Here is a 19138-nt window from a genome sequence, read left to right on the forward strand (position 1 = left end):
TCTTTCTCTTCATACCTGGAGTTCTCAGAGAATTTTTTTCCAAGTTTGAGTAGCCTCACAGAAATTGTTTATAAAATCAATAAAAAGTGACGCAAACACATAATATACTAGTAGATATGAGATACAGACTTGGGTAGTGATTAATGTCAGCTATAGCATTAACATCTGTGTGAGCGATTTTTCCATTATTCCATCATCTTTTCGAATTATTACATCATCAATATGTGTTTTATTAACAGTTTTTGGTAACATAATGTTTGTAAGATTGTGATTTGAACAACATAGGACTGCAGTGTCAAGCTAAATAGTCATTTATTTGATCATGTTGCAGTAGTTCTGTTTGTGGTGTAAAATATTTAATTAAAGGTAGTTATTTAGCTGTGTATAAAATTGCACAATCCAATATCAGACAGCAAATCAACTAAAAGTGTATGTCATATATATTTAAACAATGGAATTCAAGGCTGGAATATCAACAATATTACGAATAAGGTAGATTACTACTCACTGTGAAAACGGCACTTTGAGTTCCAGACAAACACAGTGCAAAGACTGTTACACATTGAGCTTTTGGCCAAAGCCTTCTTCAGAAAGGGAAAGGAAAGCACATACATTCACACAAGCAAGCACACCTTATGCACACATGACCATTATCTCAGTCCTCTCCCACTAGAATGCAACAGTATTGTGTCAAGGAGAAGCAGGAATCTGGAGTGGAGTGGTGAAGGGGAAAGGGTAGCAGGGTAGTGAGGGTGTGAGAGGAGTCAGCAGGTGGCAGCACAAGGCTGCCAAGTACAGTGTCAGGAAGCTGTGGGGGAGGGGAGTGGGAGGCATGGGCAGCAGGAAAGGAGAGGAGCAGAGAGGAGGAAAAAGACCAGTGGGTGCTTCGGCAGAGAGCAGTGCACAATGAGGGTGATGGGATGTGAGTTGGGAGGAGGTGATAGGACAGAGGGGGTGGAAGCTGCTGGGTGGAGGGTATGGGGGCAGTAGTTTACTGTAGGTTGAGTGCTGGATAATTTCAGAAACAGAGAATGTGTTGTAAGGAAACCTCCCATCTTCACAATTCAGAAAAGCTGGTGTTGGAGGGGCAGAGTCAGGTTTCCCAGGTTGTGAAGCAGCCATTGAAATCAGGCATATTATGTTGAGTTGCATGGTGTGCCACTGGATGATACCCTTTGCTGTTGGCCTCAGTTCGGCAGTGGCCATTCATCCTGATAGAGTGGTAGTGCAATGAGTGCAGCAGAGCTGGTATACGACATGGCTGCTTTCACAGATGGCACAGCATCTGATGAGGTAGGATAAGCCTGTAACGGGACTAGAATAGGAAATGCTGGGTGGGTGGACTGGACAGGTCCTCCACCTGCATTTTCCACAGGGCTATGATCCCCATGGCAAGGGGTTGGGATTGGAAGTGGCATAGAGATGGACTAGGATATTACGGAAGTTGGGTGGGGGACAGAACACAACTTTAGGATGGATGGGAAGGATCTTGGGGTTTGGGTTGTATGTCCGTCTTTTCAGGGCATGATGACAGATAATCAAAGTCTTGAAGTAAAATGTGCTTCAGCTACTCCAGTCCAGGGTGTTACTTGGTGATAACGGGGGTACTCCTTTGTAGCTGATTCGTGAGGGTGGTGGGAGAATTAAAGAGTGTGTGGTGATATGGCACAGGAAATCTGTTTGTGTACTAGCTCTGAGAGATAGTACTGTCTGTGAAGGCCTTTGTTAGACCTACAGGGCAAGGAAGGTCTAGTCACTGCAGATACACTGTCCTCGTGTGGCCAGACTGTATGAGAGGGATTTTTTGGTGTGAAGCAGTGACAGCTGTTGAAATGCAGGTACTGTTGGTGTTTAGTAGGTTTAATGTGGGCAGAGGTGTGGATGCAGTGATCAGAGATGAGGTGGTCAGTGTCCAGAATGGTGGCATGCTGAGCTGAGAAGAGTCAGGTGAAGGGGTTGGGATAGATGGTGTTGAGGTTGTGAAGGAATGAGGATAGTGTGCCTTGGCCCTGACTCCAGATCATAAAGATATCATCAATGAACGTGAACCAGAGCGGCAGTTTGGGAGACCAGGTAAAATTTCCTCTAGATGGTCCATAAACAGGTTGGCATAGGAGGCTGCCACGTGGGTACCCATGACTGCCACATTTTTGTGTGTGTGTGTACCTTCCCGTCAAAGGAGAAGTAGTTGTATGTTAAGATAACATTAGAGAGATATATGAAGAATGAGGTAATGGATTTGGAGTCTGAAGGGGCATGGGCATGAGGAATGTCATTGTGTAGAGAAGTGGCATCAACAGTGTCGAGTAGGGATTTTTTGTTTGTGTGTGTGTGTGTGTGTGTGTGTGTGTGTGTGTGTCCGTGTGCGCGCAAGTGTGCACATATGTGGTGTTTTTTCCCTTAAGAAGACCTTGGCCAAAAGCACAAAGTGTGACACTCTTTTCACTGTGCCTGTCTGCAACACAGCCTTTCTGAAAGCTTTCGATCACGGCAACCAGGTAGATGCAGTATTTCTTGATTTCCAAAAAGCATTTGACTCAGTACCACACCGATGTTTGTTGTCAAAAGTATGATCATATGGGGTATCAAGTGAAATTTGTGACTGGATTGAGGACTTTTTGGTGGTGAGGACACAGCACATTATCATGGATGGAGAGTCATCAGATGTAGAAGTAACTTCAGGTGTGTCCCAGGGTAGTGTGTTGGGACCCTCGCTGTTCATATTGTATATTAATGACTTTGCAGGGAATATTAAAGTAAAATCAGGCTTTTTGCAGATGATGCCATTATCTGTAATGAAGTACTATCTAAAAGAAGCTGCATAAATATTCAGTCAGATCTTGATTGGCAACTCGCTCTAAATGTTCAGAAATGTAAAATTTTGTACTTCAAAAACAAAAATGCATAATATCTTATGACTATAACATCAGTGAGTCGTTGTTGGAATTGTCTCCAGCTCATACAAATACATGGATGTAACACTTTTAGGGATATGAAATGCAATGATTACATAGGTTCAGTTGTGGGTGAAGCAGGTGGTATACTTCAGTTTATTGATAGAATACTAGGGAAGTGCAGTCAGTCTACAAAGGAGATTGCTTACAAATCACTTGTGTGACCCATCCTGGAATATTGCTCAAGTCTATGGGACCCGTACCAGATAGGACAAACATGGGGTATTAAACCTATACAGATAAGGGCAGCACGAATGGTCACAGGTTTGTTTAATGCATGGAAGAGTATCACAATGATACTGAAGGAACTGAACTGGAAGACTCTTGAAGATAGATATAAACCATCCTGAGAAAGTCTATTAACAAAGTTTGAAGAACCGACCTTGAATGATTACTCTAGAAATGTACTACAACCCCCTACCTATTGCTCACACAGGGATCGTGAGGATAGCATTAGAATAATTACTCCACACACAGAGGCATTCAAACAATCATTCTCGTTGTGCTCCACATGTGAATGGAACAGGAAGAAACCCTAATGACTGGTACAGTGGGATGCATCCTAAATGCTTTTCCTCTAGTATTCTGACTGCATTTATTAATATATTTGTTTAATTCCCTGATTTGTCTATGCTACATTAATGTGCCTCATCATAGATTCATGCTTCTATAGGGGCTTAAAGCAACAGTGCATGACCGAACCGCTCTTGTACAGGTGAGCAATGTGCAAATTGGTGACTAGGTAGCAACAAATTGATCACAACTGGTGATTCATCTCCCTTGATTAAAGTGTAGAAGGCCTCCAGATCCAGGTGTGGCTCATGGTTCCCATAATGGGGAGGGCAGCGACATTTACCAATCAGAACTAACCTTGGTCTTCGCCTGTGCTAGAGATCACTCTGTGTAGTATATTTATTCCCCAGCGTCACATTTCCTAACAGTTTACCACAACAAATTGTACTAAAAAGACATAGCGCAGTGGTTAGACACTGGACTCGCATTCGGAAGGACGACGGTTCAATCCCGCGTCCGGCCATCCTGATTTAGGTTTTCCGTGATTTCCCTAAATCACTCCAGGCAAATGCCGGGATGGTTCCTCTGAAAGGGCACGGCCGACTTCCTTCCCCATCCTTCCCTATTCCGATGAGACCGATGACCACGCTGTCTGGTCTCCTTCCCCAAACCAACCAACCAACCTAAAAAGACATGTTTCAGAGAGATCTTTAATACGTTGTATGTTAGTTTCGCTATATGCCTAATGTTTTTGGTGTTTTCATTTCTCAACTTCAAATTTTACTCTTTTGTGTGCTCTATCTGTGGTGTTTGAGTTTGTGTGACGAAACAGTGAAGTTTCCGTGTTGTCTCAAATCCTGTGCTGTGATTGGCTGACATGAGCAACTGCCATGGTAATTTACACACCACGTTTGTCATATTTGTACTTGTGTATTACAAAAATGTGTGTTTTACGCGATATAGTGCACACAACCACTCAGTTGCATTGTATGTTGTTCTGTCAAGGTTGTGTGTATACTCTTGCATGGATTTACGCTTTTTGTTCTTGATTCATGTTTACGTTGGATATTGTGCACCAAGTTCCTTCAATTTCATCGTAACTATGTGTTCCAAAATTTTACCTGATAAATTGCAAACTGAACTTGTATTGTGTTGTTTTCAAACTCGTGGTTTGCTGCTGTTATTCACAGGAACATAAAATTCACTAAGCACATGCATAACACACTCACAAACAGAAACCTCTTAGTAATGTATGTTACCGGTAGTCAGCAAAGTAACCGAACATATTTCACTCATGTTATTTATTTCGCGCACTTTTTCCTCTAATTACTCATGGAACTCTCGCTATGTGATGATATCGTACTCTAGTGCACTCAGGCAAGACATTTAAAACTTGTTCTGACGGTGGATAGAATAGCCAATGGCAGAAACAGAAAGCCTTCTAAAACACTATCAGAACAATAATACTAAATGTCAATTAATGATGCAATTAACCATATTAGAGATATCCAGAGACAGGAATTTGATAGTGAAGTCACAGCAATTCTCATCATTCCCATTTGAAGTAAGCAGTGGAGGTCGAAAATTGTGTGCAGAATGGGACACCCTTAGGCTGAACACTAGAGCCTTTGGGACACCATTAAGAGCTGTACTCCGAGGAAGCCGTGCCCCCAAACCTCTGCTACATTTTAAAAGTATGGCAAGTGAGATTTTGTGTGTGTCAGTGTACTAGTATGCTATATTTTGTTATGATTTTCCATATTTATCTTTCTGGTAATGTCTGACGATGATCAGGTGTGACTGAAGACAGTTCCATACTGAGAGGTTCTTGTGATTCTATCAATAAGAGAGAAAAAGAGTGTAAGTCAATTGTGGTCCCTACAGACAGAATGTCAATTTTTACAAACAACATGTTATTGGGAACATAATAATGATGCTAAGATTTACATAATTTTGTTTAACAGAAGCCAGTAGTAAGGATTTCGAAATAAAACTAATTTTGAAGGTATGTGAAGATATAATAAAAATGGAAATGGGAACATATTTTGTTAAAATGTAAGATTAGCTTAAATACACAAAGAAGATGACATACTGTAATTAGTCTTGGGAACGATTCCTTTAAGCATCAACTGTCATGAATTGTATAAGCAGAAAATTTTATGTATTTTTATAGTGTAACTGTGGTCGTAGATAAGAATTATAAAATGTGGAAATAAGTTGTATGACTGCTGCTTTAGACTAGCCAGGTTTACGTTAGAACAACTTCTTTCAATTTTTACCACCGTACCCTTGATTTTCTCACACACAGTTCTCCTGGTACGTGTCATGTAACATTTGCTTCAGGATCTTGCAGTTCCCTCATAACACATTCTTTGTTTTTAATTTTCTTCCATACAGTGTTTTCTGGTACGGGTGTGGTACCTGTCGTCTCTGACTTAGTCATTCCTGATTTCAGCTTTCATCCTGAAGTCTCTTATCACTATGAGTCACTTAACATTTAATGTATGTATATTGCTTAATATCTTTGTTCCTTTGTATCATTCTGTGTAGTTTCCTTTCAGCGCTAATTTATTGGATGGTTAATTTGCTTCACATGTAGCTGTTTCATATGTATCTTTTTTTCAAATTGACACGGATATGTGATTGGTATCTCAAAGGGTACAAGTAAATGCGTATACAATGCTTGAACATTGCTAGCAATTGTATGAATGTTTGTTTGTAGAAACAAACATTGTGTTTCTGGAGTGACATGACAATAGACTGCAACATTTTATTTTGTTCAAGGTACATTAAGTGTGTGTGTGTTTTTCAGTACCAATGAGTAGTGACATCACCAATCAAAATTTTTAAAAAAGTGGAGCAATACTTGTGCTATTAGAACTAAATGATCATATGTTTCTTGTCATCAAGCCTTGATTATCACTCAAATAAGGCACAGAACATATTTTCTTGCTGGTCACTTGCTGTAATGACTTATTATTTAGATTATAAAATAATTGGATCAATAAAAGATCTATTTATCATGTGGCAGCAGGAGAAAACACACATAAAAGTCAACAAAATGTGCAAGCTTTGCAAGCCAGTGGCTGCTTCTTCTGGCAGAAGGTTTGAAGGGGAAAGAAGAGGTTTAGGAAATTGGGAGGGTTATGGAAAAGTAACAGCATGCAAGAGTTAATAAGAGCAGAAACCTAAAGGCATTATACGTGGTAGACATGTGAAGTGGGGGGGTTATACAGGCCAGAATATAACAGGTATAGAAAATGAATAAGGAGTGAAGAAAGAAATAGTTACAGAAACGAAAGGTTGAAACTGAAGGAATTAATGTAAATTAAGATCGGGTGGGGGGCGAGGACCAAGTACGTGTTGTTATGCCAGTTCTCAACGTGTAGTTCAGAGAGACTGGTGTTTCAGAGCAGAGGAAGGAGGAGGATGAAAATCCATATAGCATGTGTGGTAAAACAAGCACCAAGGCCATGACCGTCATGTTGTTTTGTGTGGCAGTATAAACACTGTGTCTATGCCTATTCATCCTAACTGGTGGTAGTCATACCAATGCTGAAGGCTAAATGGTGTTTACATAACAGCTGGTACACAAATTGTGTCGTTCGATAGGTGGTTCTCCGATTGATAGTAAGAGTGTGTGTGTGTGTGTGTGTGTGTGTGTGTGTGTGTGTGTGTGTGTGTGTGTGTAATTTTTTTTTTTTTTTTTGGGTGCGGGGGGGGGGGGGGCGGTCGGTTAGAGGGCTGATATAGGTGGTGGTGTGAGGGTGCATAGGGCATGTCTTATATCAGGAATGTCACAAGGTAGGAGTCAAATGGTAGGGAAATGGTTGGAGAAGGAGCATAGGGTCTGACCAGAATATTGCAGATACAGGGGAAGGGGGGGAGGGGGGGGGGGCGGCAAAAAGCTATCCTAGGAGTGATGGGCAAAGTGTCAGACAGAATGGACGTAATTTTGGGGCATGATTTTAGGAAGTGAGAGTGTTGTCGAAGTAGCTGATTAATACATTTGAGACTAGGTTAATATTGAGTAACAAGAGGTGTACAGTTAAGTTGTTTTTTGAAGGGATCGGTAATATCGGGATTAGGTGTGATGGGCTGAGAAATCTGCTTTTGACCTAGGTTGGTGCAGTAATTAAATCCAATGAAGGCTGAGATGGGAATTGTGGTGTATTCTCTTGAAGTGTCTGCATTTGAACAAGTACTTTTGCCCGAATGCCAAGGCTGTATGTCACCATGAGTCCATGGCAAAGGTGTTAACCAAGGAAAGGAAAGGATGGCAACTGTCAAAATGTAGATACTGTTGTTTGCTAGTTGGTTTAACATGAACAGAAGTGTGTAGGTGATGTTCAGTGAGGATGAGTCAGTGTCAAATAAAGTGGCATGGGATTTGGAATAGGACCATGTGAAATTTGATTGGGAGAATGTATTTAGAGATTCCAGGAGTTTCAACAGGTCAGCGTCACCATGAGTCCATATGGCAAAGGTGTCATCAATACATGTAAACCAAACCAGGGGCTGAAGGCTTATGTATGACAGGACAGTGCCCTCTTTGTGACTTGATCTGTTTGAATGTCTGTCCCTTAAAGGTAAAGTAATGGTTTGTAAGTGTAGAGTTGATTCAGGTGAGCAGGAGGGATGTCGTAGGCTGGAATCTGGTGGGTGCTGGTTGAGGTAATGCTGAGTAGCAGACAGATGATGTACATGGGAACTGTTGGCATCAGTGGTGACAAACCAGGGATGTGTTGGAAGTGGGATGTGCACAGGTTTCAGACAATTTATGAAATGGTTGGTGTTTTTAATATGGGGGGAGAGGGTGGGAGTCTTTGTAGTATAGATTGCAGGTTTTGATCAACTAAGGCAGATACACATGCCTGTCCCACTCCCTGCACTTATCCTGTTCACCTTAGTCAACTTTATACTTGCCTTTTTGAGGGGAAGACATCAGAACCACGATGGCTCCTTCCTATGCCAACTTTCTTGTGGGTAGCTTGTAGGGGGCTTTCCAGGGATCCGTTAGCCTTCAGCCCCTGGTTTGGTTTAGATGTATTGATGACATCTCTGCCATATGGACTCATGGAGACACTGACCTGTTAAAATTTTTCGTATCTCTAAATACATTCTTCCAATTAAATTTCCTGTGGTCCTACTCTGAATCCGATGCCACTTTCTTTGACGTTGATTTCGTCTTCGCTGAAGGTCAGCTACCCACATTAAACCCACTAGCAAGCAACAGTACCTACATTTTACCATTTGCCATCCCCTCCATGTCAAATGTTGCCTCCCATATAGCCTTGGCATTCGACACAAACATATTTGTTCAGATGCAGACTCTTTACAGCAATACACCACCATTCTCACCTCAGCCTTCACTGAGCGTAATAACCTCACCAGATTAGTTCAAAAGCAGATTTCCCATCCCATCCCATCCCATCCAGTCCTGGTTCTGGTGATCCCTCCAAAAACAGTTTCGTAGCACACTTCGCGCAACTCAGTATTATCTTGGTCTTGAATGTATTAATCAGCTACTTCGACAAGACTATGACTTCCTAAAAATCATGCCCTGAAATTAATCCAATCTGACTGACATTTTGCTCTTCACACCTAGAATAACTTTTTTGCCCTCAGCTTCTCCCAATTTCTGCAATATACAGGTCAGAGCCTATGCATCTCTTTCCCTACCCTGTGACTCCTAACCTATGACTGTCCCTGCTGTAAGACTTGCCCTATACACTGTCTTACAACCACCTATATCACAGACCTGTAACTGACAAAAATACACTATCAAATGGAGTGCCACCTGTGAAATGGCACGGTTTTGTACCAGCTGTTTTATGTAAACACTGTTTGGGCTTCTGCATTGGCAATATGACTGCCACCAAGTTATCAGTTAGGATGAATGGCATGACAGTCGTGACGTCGGTGGCTATTTTACTACATGTGCTATCTGGATTCTCACCCCCCAACCCGCATCCCTCACTGCCCCTGTTCCCCGACACCAGTTTCTCAGAGCTACATAGTGGGAAATGGTGTTACAACACGTCCTTGGTCCTTGTGGCCCACCTGGTTGTAATTTACGTTAATTTCTTCGGTCTTAACCTTTCCTTTCGTGAACTTTTTTCAGTAATCTCTGTGTTACTTATAATGCTATCTGACGCTTTTAAGGCGTATAGGTTTTCAAATCCCATCCGATGGAGTCCCCAACAGTCAGTCTTTGCTTCTCATCCCATCTTGTAAGTCTCCCCTGACCTGGGGTTCTGGGCATCTTTTCCATAACTCTCCCCATTTCGTTAACATAACCAGTCCTTTTCCTTATCACTCTTGCTTCCCCTTCAATGCTTCTGCCAGGAGTAGTAGCCACTGGTTCCGAAAACTTGCACATTTCTTTAACTTCTATATGTTTTTTTCCCTTGCCAGTGAGTAGATGTTTTATCTGTCTAATTACTGGTATATTATTATATTTTTAAGATTTGATTTTTTAAATTTTGTTATTTAGATTGTGTGACAGCAATGCTGGCCAATACTTATTTTCAGGAGGCAAAATATTTCATGCTACCGATAGGCATATATAGAAAAAATAATGATATCACTATCCTGACTTTTGCAAGTATTAATACAGTTTTGCTGCACGGGATTAGCCGAGTGGTCTAAGGCGCTGCAGTCATGAACTGTGCAGCTGATTTCGGCGGAGGTTCGAGTCCTCTCTCGGGCAGGTGTGTGTGTGTGTGTGTGTGTGTGTGTGTGTGTGTGTGTGTGTGTGTGTGTGGGTTTGGGTTTGTCCTTAGGATAATTTAGGTTAAGTAGCGTGTAAGCTTAGGGTTAGGGACTGATGACCTTAGCAGTTAAGTCCCATAAGATTTCACATACATTTGAACACAATACAGTTTTCTTTTTGGATACTGTTATTTATACTATAGGTAGAGAGAGTGGCAGGAGTGAAAAGTAATGTGTGATTGAGGATATACTGTAAAATGTGTTTATTGTAATCTCTCCTCATTTACATTGAAATAGAGGCAACAGCACAATGTAATTTACTCATTTTATTGTCCATTATTTATGCTAAAGTATTTTACTAGCTCAATGGAAAACAGTTTTATTGTTTGTACAATTTATGTTTAGTAGTTACTTTCACTAAGAATGGTAATTTTACTTTTTCAAGATTGTTTGGTGCCTGTGCGTGAGATGCAACCAGTGCCCACTATACTTGGTGTTTTGGGTTGCCTTCGATCTATTCTTCCACATATGGTTTTGAAGGAGGCAGCTGAGGACGAAATGAGAGGCAGTTTCGGTGTCAGATGTCGTACACACGAGACACCGATTTCAATTGATAGAATGATACAGGTTTGTTGACATCTTGTCCTCTTACCATTTCCAAGCAGCCAGATCACTTCATAATAAGAGTATGTTAGTTACACACACACACACACACACACACACACACACACACACACACACATGCAACTGCATGATCAGAAATTCTTCTATAGAGTAAAAGGAGTTGCAAACAGGTATGATTTCAGTGTTTGAAGTTAATTTTATTAGCTGTTAAATTCATACGTCATGGGGGGTAGGCAGTAAAATATCTTTATGGCTGGACACCTTATTCCTTTTTGTACCATACTAAGGGTGAGTGATGGCCAGTGTAAATTGCTACTTCTGATAGTATTACATTTATGAATGTTATTGTTGCTTCCAAACTATGATTGATTGTTGACAACAAACTTAATAAAGAGAGTAAATGTATTGTGAGGCTGTTGCCAGTATATTTAGCTGCTCAAAGAGCTTCTGATAGGGGATTCTAGAGTGAACACCATATATAATCGTTATTACTCACTTCTGTAAAACTAACACATTTTCTGTCAGTCACATTTTAGCCTGGAATATGATGCTACAAGAAATTAGCAAATGAAAACAGGAAAAGTAAGTTAACTTTTGATATGCAAAATTTGCAGTTCAGGTTCTTGTCAGTGTAAACACCTAAGGATTTGGAATATTCTGTTTCCCTTATTGATTTACCCTCATGCGTTATTTCTAATGGTGAGGTCAGAATTTGTGCAATCATATGTATTGTATCATTTTACCTAATTTAGTTACAGTCCAGTTGCAAAGAACCATTGTTAATTTCTGTTTACATTTTCAAGTACTGAAGTCACTTCATTAACTTTGACTGCAATTCTTGCATCATCAGCAAATAGAACCATTTCTGCTTCTTGGATAACTCGTGTGAGATTATTGGTATATGGCAAGAACAAGAGCTTACCTAATACTGACCACTGTGGTATGCCTGTATTGGTGAGTCCCATTCTGAAGATGGGGTTTTTGTGATTATGGGTCGTTTTAATCCTGCAAGGCAGGAGATATTTTGTACGTTCACTTTTAGGAGTGCTAGAGAGGATTGAGAGTTGCTGTGGGGAATGTGATTTGTATTGGAAGGAGGGTAGTCATGGTTTAGATCAGGTAGCATAAGGTAATGCTTGGCCTCTTTCATGCAGTCATTCATTCATTTAATGCAAGGATTCGTCGTTTGCAGCTTCAAGGGAATCAAGTATGTGAGTAAATATTTGTGACAAGTTAAAACTGTGTGTCAGACTGGAACTCTTAACATAAATGTAATGCCTTTTGCAGACACTGCACTGCAACTTTCTATGTCTGTGACTGCCCTGTGTACTGATTCAGAGCTTCATCTTGTCAGTTGTTCCCCTTGTGAATCAAATTTAGAAAAGGTAGAAGTATTCTTGTGAAATGGGTGATGACAACACTTTATACAACTGGTCATGTCAAAAAGAGGAGAGCAACGCTAGTACATGGCAAATTTAGTTCATTTGGTAGCTCCATGTTCCATGGATGATGTTTAATGATGTGAGATGAGTCATTTTACATCCACATTATACATTCATATGGCTACACCCTTATCATCTACAATCTTTTGGAGTTATCAGTCTGAAACTCTTTCAGTCTGTTTTCTAATTTATCATTGGGTAAGTGATCAAACATTTTGGTGGCGGCAGTGTGCAACGCTTTTTGTGCTAAAGGGAACCTGTAATGAATGGGATTTTTCCTTATAGTATTGTAACTAAGCACATAATTGTCCCTTTTCATCTACATCTATTTCTACATACATATTCCACAAGCCACTGTATGGTGCATAGCAGAGGTACCTTGAACTACTGCTAGTCATTTCCTTTCATGTGCCATTCACAAATAGAGTGAGAGAAAAATGATTCTTTATGCCTCCATATGAGCCCTAATTATCTCTTATTCTGTCTTGTGGTCCATACACGAAATGTACATTTGCAGCTGTAGAATCATTCTGCAGTCAGCTTCAAATTCTGGTTCCATAAATTTTCTCACCAGTGTTCCTTGAAAAGAACATCACTTTCCCTCCAGGAGTCCCATTTGTGTTCCCATAGCGTCTCTATAATACTTGTGTGTTTATCGAACCTACTGGTAATAAATGTAGCAGCTTGCATCTGAATTGCTTTACCAAGCAGGGTAGCACAGTGGCTGGCATATTGGATTTCCATTTGGGAGGACGATGGTTCAGACCTTGCACCCAGCCATAATGATTTAGGTTTTCCATGATTTCCTCAATTCACTTAAGATAAATGCCTTCGAAAGGGCACGGTTGCTTTCGTTCTCCATCCTTCCCTAATCTGAGCTTTGGCTCTGCCTCTAATGATTTTGTTGTCAGTGAGATGTTAAACACTAATCTCCCCCTCCTCCTTGCCTGAATTGCTTCAGTGTTCATTTAATCCGACCTGGTGGGATCCCAAACACTAGATCAATACCCAGGAATGCAGTCTCCTTTACAAATGACCTACACGTTCCTAAAATTCTCGCAATAAACCAGAGTCGAACATTTGTCTGTCCTACTACAGTCCTTACACTTGTTCTATTTCATACTTTGCAGTGTTACACCTAGATATTTGAAAGATGTGACTGAGTCAAGCAGGACAATACTAATGCTGTGACTTTACAGATCTGTTTTTCCTACTCCTCTGCATTAACTTGCATTTTTCTACATTTAGAGCTAGATGCCATTCATCACACCAACTAGAAATTTTGTCTGAGTCATCTTGTATCCTCTTACTCACACTCAACGATGACACCTGCCCGTACACCACAGAATCAATAGATAACTGCTGCAGATTGCTGCTCACCCTGTCAGTCAGATCATTTTTGTATATAGAGAACAACAGCGGTCCTGTCACACTTCTCTGGGGCACTCCTGACGATACCTTTGTCTCTGATGGGCACTCTCCATCAAGGACAACATACTGGGTTCCATTATGTAAGAAGTCTTTGGGTCACTTGCATATCTGGAAACCTACTCTGTATGCTTGTATTTTTGTTAAGCCTTCAGTGGGGTACTGTGTCAAACACTTTTTTGGAAATCTAGGAATTTTTAAATCTGCTTGTTGCCTCTCATCCATCATTCCCAGGATATGTGTGAGAAAAGAGCAAGCTGAGTTTTGCTCTTGTAATGCTTTTTAAATTTGTGCTGTTTTGTGGACTAAAGCTTTTCCATCTCAAGGAAATGTATTATACTTACTCTGAGAACATGTTCAAGAATTCTGCAGCAAACCAATGTTAAGGGCAGTGGTCTATAATTTTGTGGGTCTGTTAGTTTACCCTTCTTACACACATCAAAAAAAGTTTGGTGTCACCTCGGTTCCAAGAGTACCAGAACCTGTACCGAAAATTGGAATAGATATCAACATAATTTCTGCCGTTTTTATTGTTCATGAAAACCACACATTGCATGTTGTACCACCATACAGCGAGAACTTCAGAGTTGGTGGTCCAGATTGCTGTACACACTGGTACCTCTAATACCCAGTAGCATGTCCTCTTGCATTGATGCATGCCTGCATTCGTCATGGCATACTGTCCACAACTTCATCAAGGCACTGTTGGTCCAGATTGTCCCACTCCTCAATGGCGATTCGGTGTAGATCCCTCAGAGTGGTTGGTGGGTCATGTCGTCCATAAACAGCCCTTTTCAGTCTATCCCAGGCATGGTCGATAGGGTTCATGTCTGGAGAGCATGCTGGCCACTCTATTCGAACTATGTTGTTATCCTGAAGGAAGTCATTCACAAGATGTGCATGATGGGGGCACCTTCCATGACCACCAGCAACGTATGTCAGCCCCACATAATGCCACCCCAAAACAGCAGGGAACCTCCACTTTGCTGCACTTGCTGGACTGTGTGTGTAAGGTGTGCAGCCCGACCGGGTTACCTCCAAACACGTCTCCGACGATTGTCTGGTTGAAGGCATATGCTACACTTATCGGTGAAGAGAACGTAATGCCAGTCCTGAGCGGTCCATTTGGCATGTTGTTGGACCTATCTGTACCATGCTGCATGGTGTTGTGGTTGCAAAGACGGACCTCGCTATGGGCGTCGGGAGTGAAGTTGCACATCATGCAGCCTATTGCACACAGTTTGAGTCATAACGTGACGGCCTTTCTCTGCACGAAAAGCATTACTCAACTTGGTGGTGTTGCTGTCAGGGTTCCTCTGAACCATAATCCGTAGATAGCGATCATCTACTGCACTAGCAGCCCTTGGGCAGCCTGAGCGAGGCATGTCTGTATCTCCTCCATGTCCAAACAACATTGCTTTTTGTTCACTCCAAGATGCCTGAGCACTTCGCTTGTTGAGAGCCCTTCTTGGCGCAAAGTAACAATGCGGATGCAATCGAACTGCGGTGTTGACCATCTAGGCATTGTTGAACTACAGACAACACGAGGCGTGTGCCTCCTTCCTAGTGGAATGACTGGAACTGATCGGCTGTCGGACCCCCTCTGTCTAATAGGCGCTGCTCATGCATGGTTGTTTATATCTTCTGTGGATGGCTTTAGTGACATCTCTGAACAGTCAGAGGGACTGTGTCTGTGATACAATATCCACAGTCAACATCTACCTTCAGGAGTTCTGGGGACCGGGGTGATGCAGAACTTTTTTTGATGTGTGTATATACAGGAGTCACCTGTGCCTTTTTTAATCAGTTGGGACTTTGAATTGGGGAAGGCATTAAAAGTAAGGGGTCAGTGTTGTAGAGTACTATAATTATTTAAGTTTTCCCAGCATACTGAATATTATGAGGTTTGGGGTTTGCAGCCGGATAATTTTGACTTCTTGCCACGATATTTTGGCTACTGACCCTCCACTGAGACCTTTTTGGGGAAGTGCACACATCATGTTCGCAACTCTGCTGACTTGTATCAGTAGACTGAAGTCACTTCAACTCAGTGAAACTGACTTGCTAGTGAGCTTTGATGTCATCTCACTTTCCTTATGGACTCATCCTTACTCATCAGCAGTAAGTTGAAGGCCGTTATGACAGCACTTTTTCATCATGTCCTTTCCTGAACCTACTTTTCATTTAACAATGAATATTTTGAGCAGGCTGGTGATGTTGCCCCCTCTGGTAGCAAACTTTTTTGTGGAAGACTTTGAGCAAAAGGCACTTGATTTCTCAGAACTTAAACCGAAAGTCTTCTGCTGATATGTAGCTGAAATTTTCGTTGTGTGGCCCCATGGTGAAGAAACGCTGTCACGTTTGTTGCAACATCTTAAGTCAATCTACAAGAAGATCCAATTTCCGATGGAAATAGAGAAGGATGGTTGCTTACCATTTTTGGACATCTTGGTTAGTAGGAAAGTGGACAGGTCGTTAGAGCATTCTGTCTACCGTGCACCCACACATGTGGACCTCTAACTTCAAGCATCCTTTACAAACTACCAGCATCCTTAGAATGTGGGTGCACTGGGCTCATGTTGTTTTTGATGGAGACAACCTTACATGGGAACTAGAACATCTACAGTCGGTGTTCAAAGATAATGGTTACTCTCCACATCAGATAGGTACAGTGCCAAGGGGGAAGTAACGTGACCACCCACAACATCAAGGAGATAAGGAGCTTTTTAAGTCCATGATGTTCCTTCCATAAATCTTCAACCTTTCGTCTAAAGTAGGCAGGATCCTAAGGAAACATCAGGTTAAAGTAATCTTCCAGCCACTGGCAAAGATTAATGCGCTTCTCGGTTTGGTAAAGAACGATCTGGGTCTGTGGAAGACTGCAATGTACAAAATTCCATGCCAGTGTGGCAAAGCTTACATAGGTCAAACAATACGCAGAGTACATGAAAGGTTCATGCAATGTGTCCTGCCCACTGCCATTTTAGAGTCCTAACCCATTATATAATATTTTTTACTCCTGTTATTGCTCATGTCTCCACGTTTCTGGCGATCTTTCTTAGTGAGACCTAAAAATGACCTTTCCATAGCTCTCTGAGCAGTTCTAAGTTTCCTTTTGAAAAATTCGTTTCAAGTCCAAGTTTCACACCCATACGTTAAAACCGGTAGGACACACTGATCAAGAACTGTCTTCTTTAAGTAGACTGGCATGTTAGATTTGAAAACTGTTGCATTTCTTCTGTAAGCCCTCCAACCCAGTTCAATTCGATGAAAAATTTCAGGTTTCAAATTCCCTTTTGTGTCGATTAATTGTCCCAGATAAATGTATTCTGCACGATCGAAGGATGGAAGGTGGATAAAATCAGTTTTAAAGTGGAGTCCTAGAGAAAAATGAAGACCACCAGGGAGACCATCAGATCGCTGGGATAAGGAGCTCAGGAAAGTTGCGGGTTTCAACTGGCAGAAGACAGCAATGGACAGAGATGCATGGAGACACCTCTTAAAAATATATTTAATAACATAAAGAGGCTACATCTTGTATAGATTGAATTAGCCGAACAATAAATAAATTAACATGAAAGGTGAATTGAACGTGAGAACCACACTCACCTTTCGCAGCCCATTAAGTCAGCCATAGCTGAGCATTGTATTACCAATGGACATTCTATGGATTACTCCGCCACAAAAATCTTGGCCCCACTGAGATGCTTGTGGAATTCAGTAATTAAAGAATCTGTGGAAATACATCTAGCACAATATCTTATAAATCATGACAACGGTTTTCAACTGTACAAGGCTTGTGACCCAGTGATCTCTTTAATTTTTTCTGAGAGAGAACATTTTATTGTTAAAGACACATCAGGAAACATCAGACATTTGTTTTCAGTGCTGTGAGTGTGCGTTCCAACAGAGGGCGGAAATTTAGTTTCACCTTTACGCATGTGCCTGTGCGCCACAGATGGGACAGTGTTTGCAGAGGGTGCGGATTTAGAAATGGTGTACTCCTGTGACTGCTGCCAGTGTGCATGCACCTTTGTGCCAATTTTTGCTGTAAAACCAACACTGTGAACTAGCAATCTCCAGTGGTGGACACTCACTTGAAGATGGCTGAATGGTTGCCTGCTGAAGTATTGTGGAAAGAAGTCGACATAATCTGGCTACAATCCCAAAACCTTATAGAATGAGCCTAGATCATAGATTTTAAAACTGAATTGGGATTCCATCCAGACCTGGTGACTTATTTGTTTTCAGTTCTTTCATTTGCTTCTTTGCGCAAGGGATGTCTATTACTATGTCCTCCATACAGGAGTCTGTGCAATTATCAGATGCTTGTACGCTCCTCCTGTGTGAATGATTTCTTAAACACAAATTAAAAATTTGAGCTTTCTTTTTGATATCTTCTAATGCCCCACCAAACTTGTCAGTGAGTGACTGGATAGAAGCCTTCGACCCAGTCAGTGATTGTATGTAGGGCCAGAATTTTCTCAGGTTCCTGGCAAAGAATTTTGCTAAGGTTTGATAGTGGTAGTTACTTTATGCTGCATGAGACACTACTAACTTTTGCCTATCATCATTTGCGGGTTCTCTTTTGAACTGAGAGTGCAACAGTCTTTCTTACCGCAGCATTTTCTGAATTTTGTTATTAAACCACAGTGGGTCTTTTCCATCCGTAATCCATTTACTAGGCCCATGTTTCTCCAGAGTGTGATTTATAGTCCATTGACACTGTGCCCATAATTTCTGTACGTCCATCATACTGGAATTAAGTGACATCCATTTGAACTAAAGTGGATTATTTATAACAAACTTCATGTGGAAAAATCAAACACTGGAAAATCCCAGATGGAATAATGACAGTAATATGAAAAGGATAGCTTGCCACTTGCCAAACAGCGGAGTTGTTGAGTCACAGATAGTTACAACAAAAAAACTGTTAAACAAAAGACAATATACACGCGCACGTGCACCCACCCACACACACCCACACACACACACACACACACACACACACACACACACACACACACACACAATCCACTTTCTCTGGCTGCTGAGGCCTAATTTGGAAGAAAGGCTTTTGGCTGAAAGCTTACTTTTTTTACAATATTTTTTTGTACCTATCTGTGACACAACATCTTTCCATGTATAAACTTATCATTCATTTAGTACCTCCACATGTGTAGAACTGAATGTGTTGTCATTTTGAAAGTGGGAGAGAGAGAGAGAGAGAGAGAGAGAGAGAGAGAGAGAGAGAGAGAGGATTCACACCATACCTCTCAATAATACGTCTAAGAACGTTTTTTGCTATTTCTTCTTTCATGATGACAAAAATAGGGAGGAGGAAGGGAGGGAGAAACAGCCATGCAGGAGGAGATTGTTGAAGATCATAGAACTAATTTGTGGATGACACCACAATTCTGTGAAAATATTTACAGCAATTGGAAAACATTGTGACAAAACAGT

The 19138-nt window shown here is 41.2% G+C and overlaps 1 protein-coding gene across 1 annotated transcript in view; it reads left to right on the top strand.

Annotated features, from left to right (window-relative positions):
- LOC126473149 (huntingtin) overlaps positions 1-19138 on the top strand; it is a 516516-nt gene that overhangs the window by 48757 nt on the left and 448621 nt on the right. The window contains exon 6 of the mRNA XM_050100007.1: positions 10627-10808. Within this exon, the coding sequence (XP_049955964.1) occupies positions 10627-10808 (182 nt within the window). The remainder of the gene's footprint in view (positions 1-10626; positions 10809-19138) is intronic.

The sequence above is a fragment of the Schistocerca serialis genome, chromosome 4 (assembly GCF_023864345.2).
Source record: "Schistocerca serialis cubense isolate TAMUIC-IGC-003099 chromosome 4, iqSchSeri2.2, whole genome shotgun sequence".
Taxonomy (NCBI): domain Eukaryota; kingdom Metazoa; phylum Arthropoda; class Insecta; order Orthoptera; family Acrididae; genus Schistocerca; species Schistocerca serialis.